We start from the raw sequence: 25,309 nt of genomic DNA on the forward strand, positions 1-25,309 counted from the left end.
GCCTTTTAAATTTTGCTTTTTATTTTTTTGTGGCCTTCTTCGTTGGTAAATTTGGCGCTTCCAGCTTCTCAACCGGCTCAATCAAGCACAATTCCTCGATTGGTGGGCTAGATGTCTTCGTAAAGAATTTAAAAATAACTCGTTCGCACTCCACACCCATCGATAATTTCCCCTTCTTCAATTCAATTTTTGCATCCGCTGTGGCCAAGAATGGTTTCCCAAAGATAAGTGGAGCACCATGATCCGCGTCAATGTCCAAAATTACAAAATCCGCTGGGAATATGAATTTATCCACTTTGACTAGCACATATTCAACAAAACCCAATGGATATGTGATGCTTCTATCCGCTAATTGCAATGAAATCATAGTCGATTTCATCTCTCCCAACTTCAAGGCCCTGTAAATAGACAATGGCATTAAATTAATACTGGCCCCTAAATCACATAGTGCAGTAGTAAAATGAGAACCACCAATAGAACAAGGAATAGTAAAACTCCCTGGATCTTTCAGCTTTTGTGGCATTTTCTTTTGTAACACCGCACTGCACTCTTCAGTTAGATTCACCACCTCGTTCTCTAGCAGTTTCCTTTTCTTGGACATCATCTCCTTCATGAATTTTGCATAATTTGGCATTTGCTCCAAAGCATCAGCAAAGGGGATGTTGATGTGAATTTTCTTGAAAACCTCTAAAAACTTGGAGAACTGCTCATCTAAAGCTTTCTTCTTGAACCTCTGCGGGTAGGGCAGTGGCGGCTTGTACATTGGTTTTGGCTCAGGTTTAGACTCCTTCTCTTCGACTTTTTCCTCAGATTTCTCCTCTTCAACAGTAGGTTCTTGGACTCCAACTTCTTTTCCACTTCTCAACTCTATGGCATTGAAAGAGTGGGTGCCCAGTGAGCCAACTTGTGGCTATGGGCTTTGATGACTTTTTGTATAAACAATCTTTTGTTTAATATAATTTACACTTTTATTAATGGCAATGACTTTATCTTTCTTCATATTGTTATATTGTGATATACTATTGTTGTTTTGATAAAGACCTTGAATATACTATAGTGTATGTAAGATGTGGTAGAACATGGAGATGTCTATCATGAAACACATCTTATAGTCACTGTATATTCTAAACTGTTCCTAGTCGATTGAGCCGTCCGATAATAAGGATAAGGATCGCTCGAGTTTGAGACTAGCATTTGCGATGCAGAGTACCACGTTTCATTGGTAGGGAACATGGAGATGTTCAAAGCATGCAAATGGATATTCATATGATGAATGATCGAACTACCCTATCCGGACTTTCCAAGTGGTTATCACTTATTGAGTGGATAAAGTCCGCGGTTTTGGTTGTACACCATTAGTCCTTACTACTTGAAACATCATTGAGACTCTATATGCTAGTACTGTGCTTTGACTCGTTTACCGACTCTATTGGGGTCATCAGGTGTCGGGATTGGGTACAGTTACAACACATATAGGAGTCGATGCATTGTTGTCAAGGATTCACCACATACTTGCGAGTGTGGATATCCTATGCGATCTGAGGAGATATTAGTGTGACGAATCTCTGGCCAGAGTACTTGATGTGATTTAAGAAATGGTTTCTTAGTAGCACATGCGATGTCACTAATTTGATCTTCAAGATGTATTGCATAGTTATCGAATCTTGAGCGACTCTCGATATACCAATGGTTGTTGATTCGATCGGGATATATGGATGAAGGGACCGTACTGTACGCTAACCAAAATCTACTGGTTCTTGTAGGCACTATCAGTGATACCTAGGGAATCATGGGGCGATGTTGCTAGGCGCTTTACCATGATTCGATGGGCAAGTCGGAAATCGTTGTTCCGAGTCACAAGGAGTTGTGAGCCCACGGCTAGCTGTATCCCTGAACCATTGAGGGTCACACAGAGTAATGGATTTTTAATCCCCGTTGAGATAGTTAAATTTAAAGAGTTAAATTTAACGAACAAAGAAGTTGGACTTCTTAATTAAGAGTAAGGGAGTAAGATTTCCTAAAATGACATAGGGATGGACATTTTTGGAAACCACTGAATTCGGATTCAGAAAAATTTATCTTGACTTTAAAAGGTGCAGAAATGGTTTATGTGCACATTGGTAAAATCGGTTTATCAATCGGAGTCACGATGAATTTTATATTAATTTCTGAACATGCGGGCTTTACTTGTCGGGCCTGAACTTATGACTAATGGGCCCTAAGCTGTTAGTGGCCTACATTATAAATAAGTTATTGCAGTACAAAAATTAGACACAACAGGTCATAATTGAGACAGGATTTTTGAAAACCCTAGCCTCCCCTCTCATTGTGGCCGACGCCCCCCCCCCCCCCCTCTCCCTCTACTCGAGATATTCCGGTCTGTGATTTTGAATTGCAGTCTGGTTTAGCGAATCAAATTCGTTATTCTCTTCGTAGAAAACTTCTGATAGATTTTCTAGTGCAATCTATCAGAGGGATTAAACCTCTATTCGTGGACCTGATTGAAGAAACGTTCGATCATCAGTTCCAGGGAGATACAAGAAGAGCAGAGCAATCTGTTTGGTGTCCATAAATCTCGATTCGAGATTGAAGGTAAAAATTTAATAAACGTTATTTAATTTTTACACACACGTAATTTAATCGTAAGGTTTGATACCCACACTATGGAATCGTTCCATATAAAATTTTTAAACTTCCACTGCACTGGGTATCAATTCTGATTGATTTGAACGCCGCGTTTTCCAACAGGCATTGCACTGTTCCTTAGGATTCACCTCAGTATTGCTAGGGAACTGGTCGCGGTTGTTGTCTTTCAATGCGTTTGCCAACTGCCCAATGCTAGTCTCCATGGATTGCAACACCGCGCTCATGTTGGCCATGTGCGTCTCCAAGCTGTCAAGGCGAGACTCAGTTCTGGCCATCCTTTTACCTGATTCCTGCACAAACGTACTAACCATACCCTCCAAAGACGGCTTACCCTCACTCTTATTTGTCATGAACCCCGAAGGATTCAACACATTATTATTGTTAGCATAAGAAAAATTTTCATGATTTCGCAAGCTAGTATGGTAAGTATTAGGGACAGGGTTACCTCGATAGCCTCCATAACCTCTTTGATTGATGTACTGAGCTTGTTCATGATAGTGAGATTCATCCATATCACCCAGCACATCTGCTGGTTCTGCAACACTCACTTTATTCAACGCAGCTACCTGTGTAGTCAGTGCAGATAATTGAGCAGTGATGGATGTGAGAGGATCCACTGCATACACTCCAGTTGGCTTCTTTACCCCCATACGCTCAGATGGCCATTGGAAACTATTGACCGTCATCTGCTCTAGCGTATCATAGGCCTGCACATGGTCCTTAGCAAAAATGTTACCTCCAACCGCAGAGTCCACATTAGTTCTCGTAGGCGCATTCAGTTCGTTGTAGAACCACTCGATCTGTTCCCAATCTGCAAAATTGTGGTTAGGACAACGTCTTAATAATTCTTTATATCTTTCCCACGCCTCGTATAGATGTTCAGTGTCCATCTGCCGGAAGGTGCTGATCTCAATCTTTAGTTGGGTGGTTTTGGCAGGAGGAAAATATTTTGCAAGGAATTTTTCTGCCATCCCCTCCCAAGTAGTAATGCTTCCAAGCGGCAGTGACTGCAATCAACTTCTAGCTTGATCCCTGAGAGAAAACGAAAACAAGCGTAAGCGAATAATATCTTCAGGAACACCGTTAAATTTTACCATATCAGTAATTTCTAAGAAGGTCCTGAGATGCAGGTGAGGATCAGTTGTGGCACTCCCATTAAATTGGTTCTGTTGAACCATGTTGATCAAAGCCGGCTTTAACTCAAAATTGTTTGCATTGATGGTTCCTCGAGCGATTCCAAAATAGTGAGCCTAGATCGTCGGCCGAAAGTGATCTCCGATTGGCACCATGGGAGCTTGATTGACGTTCTCTTCAGCCATTCTCACAATTTCTTCTTTTCTAATTCTTCTCAAAGCACGTGCAGTGCGCTCGATCTCCAGATCAAAAAGTAAAGAATCGCACTTTGAGATTGTCGCATAGACTGCAATTAAAAATAAGAAGAAATCAATTAGTAACTTAAAATAAAAAAAAACTCTAAATTAAAATCTAGACTAATTGGTAACAAGACTAAAAAAATAATCAAAATTTACTCCCCGGCAACGGCGCCAAAAACTTGTTGTGAAAAATGTTCGCAAGCGTACGAGTATCAAGTTTTAATATAGTGATTTAAATCAGATATCGATCCCACAGAGAGTAAAATGAAAATATTTAGTGCTTGTAATTAAAATAGTCCAAACTTTATCTAGAAAATAAAACTTTGGAAATTTGGCAGAAAAATAAATAAGCAATGAAGTTTTGATAAGCACGCACACAACTTTCAGATAAAAATCAATCAGAGAATAATGGTCTAGAGGTATAGATTTCACTTGGTTTCAACAACAATCAATCCTAATTAATTTAGTTTCATGAATTCCAGTTAATTAATAGCCAAGAACACTTAAGTTTATTATTTCTCTCTCCCGAGAAACAAATAATGTTTATCAACTACAATTAAATTCCAATATCCCTATTAAGAATTTATCGCAGTGATCTATCACAAAACAATGTTCTTTTTAAAAGCTCTGTTAAAATTATACACTCTCTCGAGCTGTATAAATAATTAACAGTGTATTTTCTAATAGTCCTATTCAAAATCTCCTCTCCTGAGTGCCAGATTTCAAATAAATATAACAAATCAATTATTGATCAGATAATTGAAAAGACAATCAATTCTAGAAAAACAATTAATCTAGAAGAAACTCAATTCAATAAAATCAAGAGTTCATGAAAATGTCTACACCAGGTTACATCCGACCTCTAGACTCTAAAAATTAGTTCATAACTGAATTCAAATAAAACCAAAATATATTCAAAAATCTAGACATGAATTCAGAATTAAATAAATAAAAGATAAAAGAACAAATCCGTCGTCGACGCCGTGTCCTATCTATCGAACTCCGTCTTCGTTCTTCACCAGAAATCTTCCAAAAGTTCACGATCCAATCCTCTAAAAATATTTCTCTCTGATGTGTGTTTTGTTTGTGTGAGGCGGCTCCTCCTTATGTCTGACAAAAATCTCTTTTTATATCGCATACAAAAGCCCACAAAATCAAGCCCATAAAAATTATTGCCCGATTTAATAAAACTTTCCAATCCACGATCGAGGCGGGCGCTCTAGGAACGACGCGTGCGCGCCTTAAGTTCGATGATTTCAATTCTCAAAGTTTCCATGATCAAGTGCGATAGCACTTATTTAAGCGCTAAAGAGAAGCACCGTTCTTTCTTCAATCAAGGCCCAATAACAAAAGCCCAATATAGTTTCTCTTCTTTCTTCTCTGATCGTTCTTTTCTTTTATTCTTTTCTTTCTCAATTCTTTTATTCTTTTAATTTCTTTATTTTCTTCTTCAATTCTTTTTCGAGCTTTGGACATGCTCGACAAAATTTGCTTTAGCAGCAACCGGAGAAAACAGTCGTCTTTCAGAGCTCTTGTTGTCTTCCTCGATACGAAGTCGAACAATGAGTTCTTCAACATTCATCACCTTTTGCTTGTGTTTCAAGTAGTTCTTGAAATCCTTCCATGTCGGTGGTAGCTTCTCAACAATGGCCGCCACTTGGAAGGATTCGCTCAAAGTCATCCCCTCAGAGTGAATCTCGTGAAGAATCACTTGGATCTCTTGAACTTGGCTGATAACTGGCTTGGAATCCACCATCTTAAAATCCAGAAAGCGGCCTACAAGAAAATTCTTGGCCCCCGCATCCTCGGTTTTGTACTTTCTGTCAACGGATTCCCACAGCTCTTTGGCCGTTTTCTTTTCGCAATACACAATATAGAGAAAATCTGCCAGTCCGTTAAGTACGTAATTTCGGCATAAGAAATCAGAATGATTCCATGCCTCCAAAGCACTGACGGATTCAACATCTCCCTCACCCTCCTTGAGCTTAGGAGCATCCTCCGAGAGGAATCTCGTCAGGTTCAACGTCGTCAAGTAGAAGAGCATTTTCTGTTGCCACCTCTTGAAGTTCGCACCAGTGAACTTCTCTGGATTTTCTCTGTGACTGTTTGGAACAGGAACGGCAGCACCACGTGGGAAAACAGGAGGAACGACACGATTTGGAACCGTGACAATAGGGGCAACCGGAGTAGTCTCACTTGAAGCAGAAGTCATTTCTTAAACAGTTCACGTAATGAGCACCAAATCTGTTTTAAGTTTGTTAGCCAAAATGCTAAACGCAAATTGATCAAAAACAATACAACAATATAACGAATGCTTAAATACTGAACAGTAATAAACAACTGATTAAGCAACAAGGAAACAGTAAAGCAAATGATAAATAATAAAAAAACTGTAAAGCAAATCGAGGCCTGTAACAAAGTACAGTTTTCTTAAAACAGATTCGTCGCCTCCACAAGATTCTTGAGGATCAACACGTACCGACGTCTGTTTCTCAGGATACAACGGTTGAACCAGTAGAAAACTAAGCACAAATTCACTACTCCGACGAACTCGAATCGTACCTTTACTTTATCACCAAAAATTAAAGAGGCCAAATGAAAAGCTAACAATATGAAATGCAAGAGACTACTTGAATGAGATCTTCAATATTGTGTGTGAAAATTTTTTTCAAAAATTGTGTGGATTGAGGAGATAGACACACTATTTATAAGCTTCAAAAAGCATACCAAGAGTCATACAAGTTTAATTGACTCAATTAATCTTGCAATAAACTCAAGAATATGGAGAGCCAAAAGTCTCAAATTAACTCAAGAATGTGGAGAGCCAAAAGACACTCCCACATTCATGAGCCATAATTTTTCATTCAAACCTATTTTAATTAAAATTTCCAACAAATTTAAATATATGGAACTGTAATATATATTAGCATTTCTTATCAAATTTTTCGACTCGACCTAACCCGACCGACCCGAAATAGTGTTGAATGTGGTGATCATATTGTTACACCCATCTATATATATATAATAACTGAGTTTTTGTCATTTTTGGCAAAATCCCGCCAAAATCATATTGCCAAAAACGAAAATAGTATTATGTTAATTAATTACATATAATTAAGTGAAAAATAAAATTTTAAATAATGCATAGATGATATATACACGTATATATAAATATAGATTGATATATAGATAAATAATGTTGCTAAATTACCATATATTTATAATCTAAATTCCATGATTTCATGTATTCCATATATGATTATTGATTTCCAAAGAAGTTAAAAATGAATTCCATGATTTCGTATATTCCATATATGATTATTGATTTCCAAAAAAATTAAAAATCATTTTTTTAGATTAAAAAAATCTCGCTTAATACTTTCATATATTTATATACATGCACAATATTTCATTTTCAAATTGACAATTACACATCTAAAATTTAAGAAACCAATCCTGATTTGTATTTCCGAATGAAGTTCGGATATTTAAAGCTATTTTTTATATATAGCATATGTTTATACGACATATTCATATTTTTTCACTATTTAATTAGGGTCCGTTGATTTCAGTAGATTTTTTTAAAAATAAGTGTTTTTTTAAGTTGACTTTCAAAAACACTTTTTAAAATAAAAATAAGTATTTTTTTAAGTTGACTTTTAAAAACACTTTTTAAAGTAAAAACTGAAATAATTTTTAAAAAATACTTATTTTGGCTTAAATAAAACACATTTTAGTTAATAAAAGAATTTTTTTAAAAAAAACATTTTTTTTCTTTATTGTCTACTGAAATCAAACGAGCTTTTAGTCATGTAATCTATCATAACATAATCACATCAAATCAAATAAAATGTATTTAAAAATTTATATATTTGTGTGAGAAATACATAATATTTCCAATTTGAACTAAAATTAACGTCCATCTTTCAAATGAAAAAAATTAATATTGATAAATATTAAAATTACACCAAAAATATTATATATATATATATAATTTCCGTATGAATATGAAATCAATAAATATTTAAATGATCAATATAGATAACATAATGTTTCTAATTTACCATATATATATATATATATATATATATATATATCTCAACTCCGAGATTTCAACATTCTATACATAATCATTGATTTCGAAAAAAAAATAAAAATCATTCTTAAAGATTCAAAAATAAAATCATGCTTAATACTTTCAAATATTTTAATCAATATACAATATCTGATTTCCAAAATATTGACAATTTTATCTTTATAATTCAAAAAACAATTCCGACACAATTAAAAATTATAAAACTTAACAAAACTCATTAAGAATTTTCAATATTAGTTTGAAGACACTTACTGTATAAATACTATTTACGAGCAGAAAATATTATTTAACATTTCAAATTTCAATAAAATATTTAACACTCAATTGCAAAGCAAATGATACATTTATTTAAAATGATCTGAGAACTAGACCTTTTAGATTGACATTGAGCGTTGAAACTACGGTTAGTATATTCCTACGATCTACCTTCATATCAAGACAAACAAAATCTCACGATGGAATGCATATTTTAAGATGTTGAGGTATACATAAACTTTTTGTGATTTGTTTTTATATTCAATCTATCTTCGATTTTATTATAACATTTTCTCCATTTTTTAGGGAACACACATACATATCATAATTTGTGTATTTTACACCGATTATTTAATGAAACATATATTTGAAACATTTTTTCACTGGGTTCAAAATACAAGTGAGAGTTGTTGACATCACCGGAAATATGAAGTTTTCTTATTGTGGGATAGATAGTATGCTGAACTTTTTGAAAAAAATATCTTTAGAGTTGAAGACTGAAATGAAAATCAGGTTTACGAAATAAGTTTTTGATTATTTTTTTCATTGTAGACGATTATTAAATATAAATCTTGCATATATTATTTCATGGTATAGATGCTACAGAAATGTTGAAATAATTTCAATATATAGCTTATCGAAATGTTTTGTTCAAAATTCAAGTGAGATAACCAAATTCATGGAAATAATGGAACATATATTGTCATCAAAATGGTAACATACCCTATAATTGTAGAAAAAATACGTTGGAAATTTTTTTGAGAGCCAGGAATAATATTTTTTCTTTGAAAGTCATTATTTCAAATTTAATATATTATTTTTTAACATTCTCGAATTGTTACAGGAATCCGATTTATTTTAAAAACTGAAAATGACATAAACTGGAGATGTGGAGGTGTGCTAATCATGAAATTAAGTATAACATCTAGAAGAATTTGCTACATTACCTAATAAATATTTTTTCCCACAGGTTTTATCGTCGTAATGTGAGGTTTCTATACAATTAAAATTTACAAGCAAAACTCTTATTTCACAAGATGGTTTGAAGGATTATACTCTGAAAGGAACGTAGATGAATGAGTTTTCTTCAAAAATAATAGAAAAAAAAATTAAAAACTACTATCAAGAAGGGAAAAGATTGAAATATATTTTTCAAAATATAGAGTGCTAAATTCAAATTTTATGTAGTGGTTGGAGTTTCATTCGTCAATGAGTTTTGATTGGTTTAAACATTTTGATAATTCAAGGATTTTCAATTATGTTGGTATTGTTCGAATAATTTTATTAATAAAGTTTAATTGCCGATTTATAATTTTTTTAATACATCCACTTTTTACTTTTGGTATTACATAATCTCTATAAAATATAAACATCTATGTTAAATTAATGCAACTTCAAATAAACAATTAATGATATAAAAAAAATTTAAAAATTGGACACTTAAACAATAATTATTTATCACAAGATAGTCATAATGATGGAAAATATCACAAGTTTTGGATTTAATCCCATAATATTTGATTTCTTAATATAGAACATATTAATTAAAGGAGTAATACTACAGGTACAACGAAATATGTACAACAAATCTTACAACACAAAAAATTCAATACAATAATTTAATTTATCAAAATCTCACGATACATTAAATGCAAAATCTCGCGATAAAATAGCAAAATCTCACGATATTATTGTTGTAAATATCGCTGTACACGATATTTGTTGTACCTCTAGCATTTTCCTAATTAAAGATTCAAAACATCTATAATAAAATTAATTTCTTAATTTAGTTTAAAACTCTACATAAATACTTTAGTTTCAATCAAATACATGCAAATATGACACCTTCTAGAACAGATTAAAAAACATATATTAAAAAATTCATGCAATAATTACAATAGAGTATGATCAATCTTATCAAAATTTCGAATATATTTCTTTTCTTAATATACAGTATCAACTAAAGATTCAAAACAATATCAATCAACATAATTTCCTTAATTTAATTTAAATTTCAACTTTTATATTCGATTTATTATGAGATATTTTATATTAGATTAAAAACATGCAGATTAAAAATTGATATGAATATTGTAATAATTTATTACATGTCAATCAACTTGGCCAATCAACTTTTCGAATATTTTCGTAGTTAAATTTTCAAAATTAAAACCATTCGAAAAAGGAAAATTACATAAGTAAGGGATTCAATCCCATAAATGTAAACATCTACGTTAAATTCATTCTTTCACATAACCAACTTAATAATACACAAAAATTAAAATACCGTACACTGAAAGCAATAATTATTATTAAAAAAATTTAAAACTTTATAACATTGTTAGCTTATGAATAATATCTACTAATTATTATTGCAAAAAATAGTCATGATGATGAAAAACAAACAAGTATGAGATTCAATCTCATAATTTTTGTTTTCAAAATATAGAACATATCAATCCAACTTTAGAAAATCAATAAATCAATCAATCTAATTTCTTGATTTAATTATATATTTAATATGAATACACGTTTTAGTTTCTAAATATTTCTGAAAAATATGACACATACCATAAAAGATTAAAAAAACATGTAACTGAAAAATTCAATGTAAAATTACAAGAAATCATGATCAGTCAATCAAATTTTTGTGTATATTTCCTTTGTTGATAATTGATATACAATATCAATTAAAGATTTAATAAATCAATCAAAATAATTCGTTAGTTAAATCAACCTTTATATATAATTTAGTTTTAATGAAATACCAGCAAGTCTAACATATTCCATATTAGATTACAAACATATAATTTGTGAATTCATACTAAAATTGTAATATATATAATTACCCCAGAATCAACTTTTTTAAAAAAAAAAAATTTATAATTAAGTTTTGGATTCAATCCCATAATCCATGCTTCTCAAATTTAGAGCATATTTAATCAAACCACTCCTCTCATCTTCTTGGAAAAAATTTACCACCAAATTCAATCTCAAATCCAAACTCACATATTTTCATAAACAATCATCACATAATCTCCCATATGAAGCATATTTAAGGAAGTATTTCAAAAATTTTAAGATAATTTGTTTGTTTTTTTTATTTATATGATATATAATCCATATTTCGATTATTCGTTCAAATATTCATTCTTATCATTTTTATCATTAATTTTATAAAATAACTTCACGTGCATCGCATGACATATTTTTTTTAAAAAAGTTTTTTGTTTCTTTTTAAAAGTACTTTTTTATCGTTATTCTTATTACTTATTGTAAAATTAAATTTATTTACAATTTAATTTTATATTCAAAATTTTCATTTAATCTAATTTAATTATATTATACACAAGATATAATCCGTGCATCGCACGGGTGAAATACTAGTTTATATAAATGGTTGAGAAAAAAATTCCAAGACCGTCCTTTTTTGACACAATGTGACAACCACAAATGGCCTTCTGAAGTTTCCATGAAATTAATCAAATTAAACCCCCACAAAAATGAAAATATTAATTTTCTTTGTTAATTGTCTCAATATGAAACCTATATGATTTTGACCAAATTTTCGAATGGTGATGGACTAAAAGTTATGAATTATTGTCCAAGAGAAAAACTTTTGGTAGGTTATCATAATATCTTTCGCGATATCCAAATTACTCATGTTTTTAATAGAAGTCACAATTCTACGAAATAATTACAAAAATTGACTAAACTAAAAAAAACGAAATTAGAAAAAACAATTGTACAAACACGTAACGTGCACAGATAATGAAAATTTTGTAATAAGAAGTTAGGTTTTTAATTTTTTGTCAATGGCCATGAAGAGGCTACTAATGTCTGCCGACGCGAAGCACCATCAGTTTTGGTGAGGGGGAGTTTCTTTTTCGGAGTTTAAAGTAGTAAAGGGTTTGGTGAAAGTGCGTCAAAATTTTAAACTATATACTAATATTTAGCTGTACGTATACTGGATTTTGATAAATCGAACTAACTAATAGAACCGTATTAATTTGGAAATTTATGTTTTATGATCGTGAATTTGCAAAATGATCTTATCCAGGTTGGTATAACTCGATTTTGATTGTTTTTTTACCCCCAAATTATGAAAAAATATATTCTGTTTTCTCTATGTAATTTTTATTTGGTAATTAGTTTTAAAAAAAAAGAAAATAAAGAGAAATTTGTGCTCTTCTGTAACCATTTTTCGGTATGGTATATGTTATACATTTTTCGATATGATAACTATGTCCACTCTCTAGTATGCCAAGCTTTCAAATTTATAATATCAGTTATTTTCCTAAATTATCTACCCAAATCGCCTTCGGATAAAAAAAAAATCATTTTGGCCACCTTTAGTTGAATTTCTGGTTCCGTCCCCGTATATTGCAGTCTGGCAGATATTGCTTATGGAAATCAACGTGTTTTATTCTGATTCAAAAAACTATCGTTACTAAAAAACGATTGAAATGTGATATTTGATTATATATAATTTAAAATATTTGGTTGCATGATTAACCTCGTTATTCGTTTATTAATTCGGACCCATTAGATGGATGCAGTACTGTAATTTTCTATTTTAAATGGATGGTGTATTTTTTTATTTTAATAGTTTTAGATACAAGGATGCATGCCTTTCTAATCCCCTGTAAATATATATATATATAGACACAACGATATTGTTGGGATCGGTTCAGAGGGTAGAGGGGGGGTGAATACACTCTGAAACTTTTCTTCTTCTTCTTTAAAAATGATCAAGTGAGGTTTAGTTCACTTAATCTGTTTTCTCAACTTCTAAAACGGTTTGAACAACTTAAATAGTGCGGAAATAGTTCAGAGGTTTTAGTGATGCAAAGTTTATAATGCAATGTATGAGCAGTATGTAAGATAAATAGCAGTAAAGACTAAGGCACGATTTATGGAAGTTCGAAGGTTTAATCCTTCTACGTCTCCCCTTCTTCCACTTAGGAAGGAATTCACTAGAAGACTTTGGTTATTACAACGTCTTGTAATACACCCACTTCAGACTTAGGACTTATCCAATGCCTAATCCGAAACTCCTAGATTTACACAGATAAGATTCTCAGTTCTTATCAGACTGGTGGAAGCTTTCAGAGTAGCTTCAAGTCTCTTCAACAATGAGTATAGTTGAGTTGAGCTTCTCAAACTGCAGAGCGGTCGAGAGGCTTGGAAACCCTAGGATGATCCTTGTATCAGATACGTGAACTGTAGGCGAGGGTTTATTTGAGCAGCAATTGAATGATCTTGTGAGTGTGCTCAAGTATTGCTTCTGTATATCAGATGAGGACTTCTGATATTAATCAAGTGATTGAGTTGATTGAGATTTTTCGAATTGCTTGTCTCCCAGTGCTTCACTTCTTGAGCAATCTTCCCTTTATATAGGTCAATCATCAACGTCTTTATTTTGAACGTTCTGATGCTGCATTGAATGCACATTTAATGCTCATAAATGCATTGATGATTCTGCATGAAGATCGTACACTGCAGACAACTTCCAGGGTCCAAAACTGGAATAAACGGTCGAATGCTTTATCTGTAGTCATTCTGTGTTTTTGCCATTTTGGTGCAACCTGTTGTCTCGATTGCAGGAGTCAACATATCTTCTGACACGCCGGTTCTGCTTTTAATAAAAGATCTTGCAAAGAACATCTTGTCACAGGTACTTGTCTTGAGATATCCTGATAAGCAGTTGGCATTCTACCTGTAGAGATATTTGTCCTCTGCTGGTTTGAATAACCAGTCGATAAGCTTGTGACTTTAACCGGTCGAGAGACAAAGGCGGTTGACAAGCTTCCGGTAGATAGATTTATCCTCTGCTGGTTTTGATAACCAGTCGATAGGCTTGTGACTTCAGCCGGTCGAGAGCAAAGGCGGTTGACAAGCTTCCGGTAGAAGTTGTAGTAGATTTCTGAAATACAATGGTTGGCAGCACATTCCTATACAATGAGTTGTTGTTTGTTATCACCAAAATATCGGATTCAACAATTTCCCCTTTTTTGGTGATGACAAAACTTAAGTGCTCCAAGAACAATATGAAAGCATTAAAATGAACTTCATTGAGAGAATGAATTTCATTAAGTACAATAAGCATTTTTATTACACCTACAGAAGAAAGACAAAAATAAGATGCAGCTGCGATAAGTAAAGAAGAGATAAGTTGTTCATCTTTTGAACCAACTGGCTCCTCCTGACCTATCGCCTTCTCTTCTTCTTCTGGCGGCTTCTTCTTTTCTTCTGGAATCTTCTTCACGTCTTCTTGCCTCTGCTGCTCTACGTTGCTCTTCTTCCCCCTTTTTGGCATCACCTTGGTTGAGTCGAAGGATGACCTCAGTGAGTTGAGTGCCAAGGCAGGCTTGCATAGTGTCTATTTTTGCATCGATTTGAGCAAGTAGAGTGGCTTGCATAGAGTCCATCCGATCATTCAACTGCTTATGAAGGCGGTTTTCGGATCGGATAACTTGTTCGGAGACGGTAGAGAGCGTGTTGATTTGAGTGCGATGATGATTAGTGATCTCTGTGGACAGACGAGCAAGGTCTCGAGATACGGTCTCGAAATGCCTAATCATCGTCTGGCGTGAATTATCGACCGATAAGGATGAGTTTGTTATGTCTTGAGAGAAGGACCTAATCGTTTGCATGAGCTCATGAAGCCGATTTATCAAGGTATGATCTAGAGCTGCGGCCATGGCTTCAATTAAAGAATCATCAGTCTGAAGCATTTGCCCTTCTGGGTCATTTCTTGGTAAAACCGGGCTAGACTCACGATGATGTGGTGCGGGTGAACTGGCTGGAGAGCTACCCGATGGACCTTCCAATAATGGTACAGTTGGAGATGTAATAGTTTCGACTGCAGCCAATATGGTTGGTGAAGTATCAGGATCAGCACTTGGTTCATCCATAATGAGATCTTCCATAAACTTTTCAGTAGATGGAGACGGTTGAAGTGCTGGATCAGCATCAGTCACTTGCTGTTCTGGAGATGCAGGTGATACAATAGTGCTTGATATCTCCGTTGGGGGAACTATTGCTTCACTACTGCAAGGAGCCTCTGTCACAGAGGTGACAGGTATCTCTTGTGCAACCACTTCTAAAACATCTTGTGAATGACCGGGAGAGGTGTGAGCGATCGTCACTGGAGAGGAGTGAGCAATCACAACTGCTTCCGGTTGAGTGACTGCTTGAACTGCGGTTGAGGAGGGGTCGACTGATGAAGATGCTGCCACACTCGATTTTAGAGCAGATGATTGAAAGAGGTCAGCAGTGATGAGATCGGTCAGAATCCCATCTGAAGAAGGGAGAGCATAGACGTCTTCTTCACCCTTATCTTGAGTGAGAAAGGTCTTCATCATCACTTGTGCTTCCAGCACATAAGCTTGTAAACAAGTTGCTGAAGCTGGTGTTTTGACATTGTTGAGAGCTTGGAAGTGCTGAAGTAGTGGAGTGATTTGACGTAGACTATCCTGTAATCCAGTCAAAATCACAAATTCATCGGTAGCGGTAGGACTCTTGGATTTGAAATTCTTGACACGCTCATTAATTAGCAGAGATAGCAGGCTTCCTCGAAGCTTCAAGTCTATGAGCTGTCTTCTTCCCAGAGCCTCCACGATGTCTTCAGTATCAGCAAATAGAAGCATCTTCTGCTCAATGACGTTTAGAGATTTCCATTTAGGAAATATTTGAGCGAGTGTCAAGTGAGTGCGGGAGTGATGCCATCTGTCAAAACGTTGTAGATGACGCTTGACAGTACGGAGAACGTGAGAGATGATCAAATTGAGTTCTACCGTAGCTGCTGGTTGAGCCTTGGATGTGTAGATCATCACACCTTTCCCTTTGTCTTTGGGATCAGCTAGAGTGACCTTAGGAGCTGATGAGGCACCTTCCCGGATTATCACACCCTGAGAAGCAGTAGAAGCAACAGCGATAGTAGTCTCGACCGTTGGCAGGGTAGGAGCAAGTCCAGAAAGAGACTTTAGCTTCTTGTGCTGCCTCTTCTTCTCGCCTGCAGGCGTGGATGACACAGCTGCTTTGGAGACCGAAGGAGATGACTTGCTGAAAGCTTGAATCAGTGGAACATTCTCACGTGATTCGTCTTCAGAGTCAGATTCGATGATCAGTTGGCGCTTGGCAGACTTCTTGGTATAGACTGGTTTGGCCACGACCGGAACCGTTGAAAGCGGTTGAGGGATAGCAATAACCTTTGCGGTTGAGGGCAAGGTGTCGACCGCAGTCTCTTTCTTGTTCAGGAATTTGAGAATCGTAGACTTGTTGAGCCATTTGGTGGGATGCAGAGGCTCAGTCTTGGAGAAGTCCACTCCAAGGACGCCCAAGATGTGGCAGATTTGCAAAGCAAATCCCTCGGATTGCCCTTTGCCCCTGATCATTTCACATAGAATATTGAACAGAATATCTGACCAGTTTATGTTGATCTTGGAGGCAATACAAGCCATCTATTGAAATTTCTCCAGCGTCACCTTGTCGTAAGATCCAGCCTTGGCCAGAAGATTCTTGGCCACTATATTAGTCAGTAGCCTGAATGGAGCTTTGAGAGATGTCTTCTGGGCCGGCAGTTTGATCGGAGCATCAGTAGTTGAGAACTCCTTCAACCAGTAAGAGCAGTTACCATCTGGAAGATCCGTGCATTTTGTCAAACCCCTGGAGGGCAGATCAAATGTGCTGGCGAAGAACTTCTGATTGAAGGAGTAGGTCTCTGTCTTGATCAAGCATTTGATAGTCCCATGCTCGATTTGAGCGGTTGCAAAGAACTCCTTCAAAACGGCAAATCGCAGATGGCGCTGCATTCCAGAAATTTCTTCAGTCCAGAGGCTTCAAGCATGGTGAAGACCTCAGTTATTCCCGCATTGTTTGCCTTAACAACGGAATCAAAGTTGATTGCGAGGCAAGTCTTCTGGATCGACATGATAGCTGTAGATAATAACTTGAGCAGAGAGTAAGCAAAATCTAGAGAGTAATTCGATGGAGCGTTTAATACAATATGAAAGCTTTAGCAAATGTGAAAGATTGATATACGAGTGTAAAGAAGTATATATAGGAACCTATGGGCCATAGGGTGACGTCATGAAAATTATTTTTGAAATTCAAAAAAAATTTTGAAGAGTATAATCACCGCGCCCAATTAATGTCATCTGGTTCAAAGCACAAGGCTGCTAGTACGAAGCCTGTCAGAGACTGGTTAAAGGCGGATGATATGCCAATATTTATGGCAATGTAATAGCTAAGCTTTTAATGGCATAATGGCAATCATTCCCCCTAAAAACATGCATACTAACTCAGATCTACTAAGCCAAGAATATTTCAAAAATATGAAAACTTAGCGTCCGGTAGAGGCTTGGTGAATATGTCTGCTGCTTGCTGATCGGTAGAGATGTATTCCAGCCTGATTTCCTTCTTTAAGACATGATCTCGGATAAAGTGATGCCTGACATCAATGTGCTTTGTCCTAGAGTGCATCACTGGATTGTGAGTGATGGCTATGGCACTTGTATTGTCACAGTAGATTGGAGCTTCACTCGACCGAATCCCATAATCATTAAGCTGCTGTTGAATCCAGAGTATTTGAGCACAACAGCTGCCAGCAGCAAGGTATTCTGCTTCGGCGGTCGAGGTAGCAATTGATGTCTGCTTCTTACTTGACCACGAAATTAGTCTATCTCCAAGGAATTGACATGTGTCACTTGTACTTTTGCGATCAATTCTACAACCTGCATAATCTGCATCTGAATAGCCAATAAGATTGAGATTTGAATCTTTGGGATACCAAAGACCCACGTTAGTAGTTCCTTTAATATATTTAATTATTCGTTTGGCGGCAATGAAATGAGATTGCTTAGGTGCTGCTTGAAATCTAGCACATAAACAGACTGAATACATGATATCCGGTCGACTGGCAGTCAAATAAAGTAGTGAGCCAATAAGGCCTCGATACATGGTTACCTCGACCGGAATTCCCCCTTCATCTTTATCAAGCTTGATTGATGTACTCATGGGGGTAGATGCAGTTGAGCATTGTTCCATTCCAAACTTCTTTACCAATTCCTTGGCATACTTGGACTGATTGATAAATATTCCAGTTTCAAGTTGCTTCACTTGAAGTCCAAGAAAGAAGTTTAGCTCACCCATCATGCTCATTTCAAACTTCTCCTGCATCAGCTTAGAGAACTTTGAGCACAACTTGGGGTTAGTTGACCCAAATATAATGTCATCAACATAAATTTGTACTAGTAACACATGATCACCTTTTATAAATTTAAACAAGGTCTTATCGACCGTTCCAATTTGGAAATCATGTTCCAGCAAAAATTTTAGTAATGTGTCATACCATGCACGCGGTGCTTGTTTTAATCCATAGAGAGCTTTATCAAGTTTATAGATATATTGAGGATGAGTAGGATTGACAAAACCTGGTGGTTGTTCAACGTACACCTCTTCTTGAAGTAGACCATTGAGGAATGCAGACTTCACATCCATTTGATAAACTTTAAAATTCTTGAAAGCTGCATAAGCAAGAAAGATGCGGATTGCTTCTAGTCTTGCAACTGGCGCGAAGGATTCCTCAAAGTCTATGCCTTCTTCTTGTCTGAATCCTTGGGCAACAAGTCGAGCTTTGTTACGCACAACAGTGCCATGTTCATCGAGCTTGTTACGAAACACCCATCTAGTTCCAATCACATTTTGATTTTTCGGTCAAGGAACTAGATGCCAAACATTGTTGCGGGTGAATTGATTCAACTCTTCTTGCATAGCTTCAATCCAGCTGGCATCTGATAGAGCTTCATCTATTTTCTTGGGCTCTACCTGAGATATGAAAGCTGCATGCAAGAACTCATTAATCATTTGACCACATGTTTTTCGAGGAGCAGAAGGGTCACCTATGACCAACCCAGGTGGATGATCTTTGTTCCACCTAAAATAATTCCCTAAAGGGTTGTCATCATTTGGTTGATGAACGTCCTCGTTTACTGGATCATCATTGGCTGGAGGATTGTTATCAACCGGTGGATCCACTTCTGGCATCACACACGGTAGAGGGAACTGGATCATCCTTCTTTGGAGGATATAGATCACTGTCACTCTCTTCCTGTAGATTTGTGTTTTCCAGTCTATGACTCAGATCATTTATGCTCCCTTGAGTTTGTTCTGTACAAAGAGTAGATTCATCAAAAATAACATGAATGGTTTCCTCGACCGTTAGTGATCTTTGATTGAACACTCGATAAGCTCTGCTAACGGCTGAGTAACCAATAAAAGTTCCTTCGTCTGCTTTGGCATCGAAGGCTGTCAAATGGTTTTTGCCATTGTTGTGGATAAAGCATTTGCACCCAAAAATTTTGAAGTATGAAATATCAGGTTTTGTGCCATTCCAGATCTCATATGGAGTTTTGTTGAATCGTTTATTAATCATAGATCTGTTTTGAGTATAGCAAGCTGTGTTAACTGCTTCTGCCCAAAGTCTTTGAGAAACATTTGAATCAGCAATCATAGTTCTGGCTGCTTCTTTTAAAGTACGGTTCCTTCTTTCAGCCACCCCATTTTGCTGTGGGGATCTAGCAGCTGACAACTCATGCTTGATTCCCTGATCATCTAGATAAGTCATAAGAGTGGTGTTTAAAAATTCAGTCCCTCTATCACTCCTGATTCTATCTATCACAGTAGATTGTTCATTTTGCAATCGTTTAAAAAGCTTAATCAGGTGAGGTGCAGTTTGATCTTTTGAAGAGAGAAAGATGACCCAAGTAAATCGAGAAAAGTCATCTAAAACAACAAGAGCATATCTCATTCCCCCTATGCTTCTTACTGGTATAGGACCAAATAGGTTCATGTGAAGTAAGTCTAAACACTTGGAAGAAGACATACACCCTTTATTTTTAAAGGTTGCTCTCACCTGCTTTCCTAGTTGACAAGCAGGACAAACTTTATCTTTTATAAAAACTCCTTCGGGCAGACCAGAAACCAAATCATGCTTCCTTAAGTTAGAAATGGACTTAAAATTTAGATGATTTAATCGCTTATGCCACAACCAATGTTTATCATGATGAGCAGTAAGACAAGTAGGTGAAGAAGTATGTGAGCAAGACCAGTTTACCTTGTAGGTGTTTAGGTCTCGTACACCGGTCATAAGAGTCTCACCTTTGTCATTTTTTATGAGGCAAGTGTGTTTGTGAAACTCGACCGAATGATCATTGTCACATAGTTGACTAATACTTATCAAATTATAGAATAGTTTGTCAACAAGTAACACATCTTTAATAATGATGTTACCATGGATAATCTTACCCTTACCCACGGTTTTACCTTTGGAATTGTCTCCAAAGCTGATCTTTGGTCCTTTGCACAACACCACTTCTGTGAAAAGTTCTGGATTCCCTGTCATGTGTCGTGAGCAACCGCTATCTAAATACCAGGTAGTGTCCTTGATAGAAGTGGTTTTCTCGCCCGTTTGGACTTTTAGTACCTGCAAAGAGTGAAGAACTTTTGGTACCCATATCTAGTAGGGTCCAGGTCGGATTAGCCCTTTCGGGACCCACACCTGGAATACCCTTACAGGTTTGCCCGTGTGTGTGTCCAGAAATCTGTGCGGTCGATAGGCAGTAAATGTGTGTGCTTGTGAGGTTGCTGTGTGCTGCTTGCCTTTTTGATTTTCATCAGTTAGCCTGTACCTCTTTTAAACTGGCCTGCAATTAAAGTACTGGTAAGGCTTTTCCTTTGACCATCTTTTCTTAGATTAGTTAGACTCATTCCATGGCCTTTTGAAATTAGATTGGTTTCCCTTTCTTCTTTCATTAGGTTTTGGTTTGATCCAAGTTCCTCTTTGATTAGAGATCTGGGGATCCACATATCCCAGCTCTCTATGCTTAGAGCTTCGTTCGTTAGATAATTTCTGATTTTTGTTAAAGCTGCACTTATCGTGTTCATATATCGTGCTGGACCTGACAAATCTTATTTTGTTAAGATTGCCTTTGTCCAGGCTTGACTGAATACAGGATTCCATAGACTGTTCAATTGTTCCAAACCCTAGACCGGTTTTGTCATGTGCCGGTCTTTGGATTTCTTGAATCTTGTCAATGGTTACAGAAGATTTATTCCAAGCCTTAATTGTTTCAAGTAGTTTTTTGTTCTCAGTCAAGGTTGCTTGGAACACTCTTTTCAAGGTGTCATTCTCAGTAGCCAGCAGACTTAGCTTGACCTTAAGACCATCAAGCTCTTTTTCCTGCATGCAGCTTGATTCGCTTGACTTATCTTTTAGGTCAGCTCTTTCTGCCTTTACTTCCTCGAATTCCTTGGATAATGCTTTGTATTCATTACCCATTTCGTGTAAAGCAGTAACTAAATCATTGTGAGTAAATTCAGGTGAGCCAAAGTCAAATACCTCCTCAGCTTCTTCTTCGATGTCGGCCATAAGGCATTCCACCTTTTCATCATCGCTGTCTTCTGAAGAGCTTGCGGTATTGGAGTTGTCAGAGTCAGACTCAGCCCACTTGCTTTTGCTTTCGTCTGCTACTAGAACCCTTTGGTCTCTTCCTTTTTTAAACGTCCTTTTATCCTCCTTACCCCTTCTTCTTTCGGAGAATTGCTTCTGATTATTGCTCTTACGCTTGGTGCAATCTGCAATGAAGTGGCCTGACTTGCCACAGTTAAAACAAGTAGGACCATCGTTTGTATGGTCCGATTTATGATAATTTTTAAATTTAGAATTGTTTTTACGCATAAATCTACCAAATTTCTTGACAAAGAGTGTCATGGCTTCATTGCTGATTTGCTCAGCTGAACTCTTTGGAGCTTCCTCGACCGGTGGACATATCACGGTTGAGGTTAAGGCCTTGGTTGGTTGAGAGGTAGATGGTTCATCTTCTGTTCTCATGTTGAGCTCGAACTCGTAGGCTTTGAGATCTGCAAAGAGATCATGTAGTTCAACCTTGCTTAAGTCTTTTGACTCTCTCATGGCCACTGTCTTGATCTCCCATTCTTTGGGCAAAGCTCTCATAACCTTCACAGCAATTTCACGGTTAGTATACGTTTTACCTAAAGCAATAAGATCACAAATGATACTACTGAACCGTTCATCAAATTCAGCCATGGTTTCCCCTGGCTTCATTTTGGCGTTGTCATATTTTTGAATGGCCAAGGTGAGCTTGTTTTCCTTTGTCTGGTCATTTCCTTCACACAGCTGAGTGAGCTTCTCCCAAATCTCCTTTGCTGTGGAACATGACTTGATTTTGCTGAACATATTCTTATCCAGTGTTTTGTATAGGATGTCCCGGGCCACATTGTCAAGATTGGCCTTCTTTTTGTCCTCAGTGGTCCACTCAGCTCTTGGTTTCTCAATCATTTGTCCTGCACCATCGGCTAGAGCTGGGTTGACCTTCATAATTTTGATAGGACCATCTGTTATGACATATAGCATGTCATCATCCTGTGCTGCAAGATGTGCCTGCATGCGAATTTTTCAATCATCATACTCTTCTTTAGAAAACATAGGAATTCTGTTGAAAGAAGTCATGATTTTAAAACTTTAGATCAGCAGTTGAGAAAGGAACCCGCTCTGATACCACTTGTTGGGATCGGTTCAGAGGGTAGAGGGGGGTGAATACACTCTGAAACTTTTCTTCTTCTTCTTTAAAAATGATCAAGTGAGGTTTAGTTCACTTAATCTGTTTTCTCAACTTCTAAAACGGTTTGAACAACTTAAATAGTGCGGAAATAGTTCAGAGGTTTTAGTGATGCAAAGTTTATAATGCAATGTATGAGCAGTATGTAAGATAAATAGCAGTAAAGACTAAGGCACGATTTATGGAAGTTCGAAGGTTTAATCCTTCTACGTCTCCCCTTCTTCCACTTAGGAAGGAATTCACTAGAAGACTTTGGTTATTACAACGTCTTGTAATACACCCACTTCAGACTTAGGACTTATCCAATGCCTAATCCGAAACTCCTAGATTTACACAGATAAGATTCTCAGTTCTTATCAGACTGGTGGAAGCTTTCAGAGTAGCTTCAAGTCTCTTCAACAATGAGTATAGTTGAGTTGAGCTTCTCAAACTGCAGAGCGGTCGAGAGGCTTGGAAACCCTAGGATGATCCTTGTATCAGATACGTGAACTGTAGGCGAGGGTTTATTTGAGCAGCAATTGAATGATCTTGTGAGTGTGCTCAAGTATTGCTTCTGTATATCAGATGAGGACTTCTGATATTAATCAAGTGATTGAGTTGATTGAGATTTTTCGAATTGCTTGTCTCCCAGTGCTTCACTTCTTGAGCAATCTTCCCTTTATATAGGTCAATCATCAACGTCTTTATTTTGAACGTTCTGATGCTGCATTGAATGCACATTTAATGCTCATAAATGCATTGATGATTCTGCATGAAGATCGTACACTGCAGACAACTTCCAGGGTCCAAAACTGGAATAAACGGTCGAATGCTTTATCTGTAGTCATTCTGTGTTTTTGCCATTTTGGTGCAACCTGTTGTCTCGATTGCAGGAGTCAACATATCTTCTGACACGCCGGTTCTGCTTTTAATAAAAGATCTTGCAAAGAACATCTTGTCACAGGTACTTGTCTTGAGATATCCTGATAAGCAGTTGGCATTCTACCTGTAGAGATATTTGTCCTCTGCTGGTTTGAATAACCAGTCGATAAGCTTGTGACTTTAACCGGTCGAGAGATAAAGGCGGTTGACAAGCTTCCGGTAGATAGATTTATCCTCTGCTGGTTTTGATAACCAGTCGATAGGCTTGTGACTTCAGCCGGTCGAGAGCAAAGGCGGTTGACAAGCTTCCGGTAGAAGTTGTAGTAGATTCCTGAAATACAATGGTTGGCAGCACATTCCTATACAATGAGTTGTTGTTTGTTATCACCAAAATATCGGATTCAACAGATATATATGTTATGCACCATGTTAATCACATCCAAATTCCAAATATTGGATTTCATGCATATTTTTGTTTCTGAATTTTTCAATGGTTAATTGCGATTGGTAGCCTAATTTTGACTATAGCAGATACATAAGAAGAAAAAACTTATAACCAGTTTCAATATTTTATACATCATTTTAATATAGAATACATACAATCATCATTTCATTATTTTGTTCGATTGAAAACAAAATTGCCGACAATGTAACCAATGTGTTGCAGCAGCTCAAAATGTTCCTACGAGGGACTGATGTGATTCTATTCGCGTTAAAATATTAATCTCCAAATTGCACAAAAAATAAAATTTATGTGCGGAAATTTATTGTGATAAACATTTTGTTAATAGCACTTAACTTTAGTTTTGTCTTTAGTTACAAAATTAATTAGTTATCATACAGGTAAGGGTGTTCGTGGGTCTATTCGATTTTGTTTTTTTTTTTTATTTTATATTTTAGAATTATAATCCGATATTCGAACCGTTTCCCTCCGGTTTGACTTTGGTTAGGTTTTATACCAAAACAGTTCGATTATTTTCGGTCAGTTACTTCGGTTTGATACAATTATTTTTATTAATAATATCATATTTTAAAATATAATATGCTATATTTTTACATGATTTATTTGTAATAAACTAAAAATTATTTAAAATGATCTTTCATTTACTAAATATTATCTCATAAAATATATATAATATAAATAAACTTATTAATTTAATGAAATTTCGGTTTTTCGGTTGGTTCGATTTTAACATATATGATCTGAAACCGAACCCAATAAATTTCGGTTTTAAAATTTATATCTAAATTTCAAAATATGATTTTTGATTCAGTTCGATGTTTGATTTTTTCAATTTAAATTTACGATTTTATTCAAAGTTTTAACACCTCTACATGCTGGTGTCTCTTTATTTAATCTATGTACATATTTATATCAATAAAATATGATTTATAAAGAAGAGAAAAACATTTCCTTTGTGTTGTAAAGCGAGGCG

The 25,309-nt window shown here is 35.8% G+C and overlaps 1 protein-coding gene across 1 annotated transcript; it reads right to left on the reverse strand.

Annotated features, from left to right (window-relative positions):
- Positions 1-5,469: 5,469 nt before the first annotated feature.
- LOC140860708 (uncharacterized) lies at positions 5,470-6,231 on the reverse strand. Its single transcript, XM_073263715.1, has one exon. The coding sequence runs from the start codon at positions 6,229-6,231 to the stop codon at positions 5,470-5,472; it is 762 nt and encodes a 253-aa protein (XP_073119816.1).
- Between the last annotated feature and the right edge of the window lie 19,078 nt (positions 6,232-25,309).

This window comes from Henckelia pumila, chromosome 4 (genome assembly GCF_033568475.1).
Source record: "Henckelia pumila isolate YLH828 chromosome 4, ASM3356847v2, whole genome shotgun sequence".
NCBI classification, from domain to species: domain Eukaryota; kingdom Viridiplantae; phylum Streptophyta; class Magnoliopsida; order Lamiales; family Gesneriaceae; genus Henckelia; species Henckelia pumila.